General features: G+C 48.7%; 1 protein-coding gene across 1 annotated transcript; it reads right to left on the bottom strand.

Annotated features, from left to right (window-relative positions):
- Positions 1–560: 560 nt before the first annotated feature.
- Positions 561–959, bottom strand: Pmar_PMAR018128 (conserved hypothetical protein; the record flags this gene model as incomplete). Its single annotated transcript, XM_002779444.1, has 1 exon — positions 561–959. One exon carries the CDS (start codon positions 957–959, stop codon positions 561–563), a length of 399 nt encoding a protein of 132 aa, XP_002779490.1.
- Between the last annotated feature and the right edge of the window lie 534 nt (positions 960–1493).

Genomic DNA, 1493 nt, shown 5'->3' with positions numbered 1-1493 from the left:
CCATGCAGTACAGTACACCACTACATCCTTGCTAGGATCGTAGAGAACATGCCACTGTATAGGACCGCTTTTGAGAGATTTCCAGCGAGAGAGGTTAAACAGATCAATACGTGCCAGTTGCGTGGTCTTCGGAAGACGAAGTAGCCTACCTGCATCAGTCTATTAGCACCGGAGTTAGAGGTCGAAAATCGTTGGTCTGCTTAGCCTGGATTTACGTAAAGCATATGACACTTGTGCGTTACAGGTGCTGAAAACGCGCATATTTATAGAGCGAGCTTTTGAGTTCGCTCAACCATCACGCGGACTCCGCTATGCCGACCACTCATCACTGCCGCATTATTATAAGACTGTCCACGTAGCTTCTCAACTGGGAGCTTCAAGTCCTCCGAGAAGCGGAATAACTGATCTGTGAGTCCTTGGGCCGACTTGTCGTGAGTGATGCCGAATCGGACGAACCGTTCCTTCACATAGAAAGCTGTGGGCTCTTCCAACACATAGCGGATGATCAGGACCGTCTGCTCAACATGTGCACGATCCGGAGTCGAGTCCAGAATAAAGCTTTAGAAGTCAGCCTTCCTCCTCTCATCCAGAGTTTCTTGGAGAACTTTACTCGAGACCACCTCAAGCTCATTTTGGATCTTCCACGACAAGTAATGCGGCGATCCCCTACTCGTTCCTTGTTTGATCTCATTGAGATGGGCTGCCAGGCAATCGTCGAACTGTGATAGTAGTTTGACTGAGCCCAAGAAGTTCCCGTTGTTCGCTTTACCAATACGCCCTTGGGAGCCACGAAATGCAAGACCACGAGTAGCTGAGAAGAGAGTGATTGCCAAGAGACGTCGCAAAATCTTGACCCATTTAGCGATCTCCCGCTGGATAACCTCCTCCACCACTGAGTCTATGCGAGGCTGCTTCCCTTCTTCACGCAAGAAGTTCTTCCAATCCAAGTAGCTCGTCATGTGAGCGGCACTCTTTTCATGACCGTATACGTCCCTACGTATGTTGCTCCATACAGTGACGCCATCTCTAGACGCAATCCAACAGCGGACGTGGACCCCCCGAAAAGAAAACAGGAGTAGCAACATATACTACGAGATTGAGAATTGTAGATTATCCAATCGCGTTTCCCTTTAAGACCTCCGGCTTCATAGGATGTCAGATGAGATGGGAATCCTTTAACCACTGGGAATTCAGGACAGGATCCGATGTGCAGTTCTCCATTTCCGAGACATTTCTACGGGCCATGCCGACGGGTCGGGTAGCGGAAACTTTAAGAATCACTTTCCTCGACTAACAGCTATGCAATGAGGCTCACTGGTAAGACATCACTTTCATCCATTTCGTTCCTCTCTTGACTTTCGTCCAGATTGGCTTCTCCATCTTTTTGCTTTTCGCCTTTGTTCTCAAGTAAGCAAAGGCCCTCTAGGGCAGTAGAAATCACTGATTTCGAGTTCCAGCCGTCTTTGAGTGACGTTATGCTTGAAATGCCCTCG

This window comes from Perkinsus marinus (assembly GCF_000006405.1).
Source record: "Perkinsus marinus ATCC 50983 genomic scaffold scf_1104296947200, whole genome shotgun sequence".
Taxonomy (NCBI): Eukaryota; Perkinsozoa; order Perkinsida; family Perkinsidae; genus Perkinsus; species Perkinsus marinus.
Note: the sequence above shows the minus strand (reverse complement) of the source record. Positions and strands in the feature narration are given on the sequence as shown.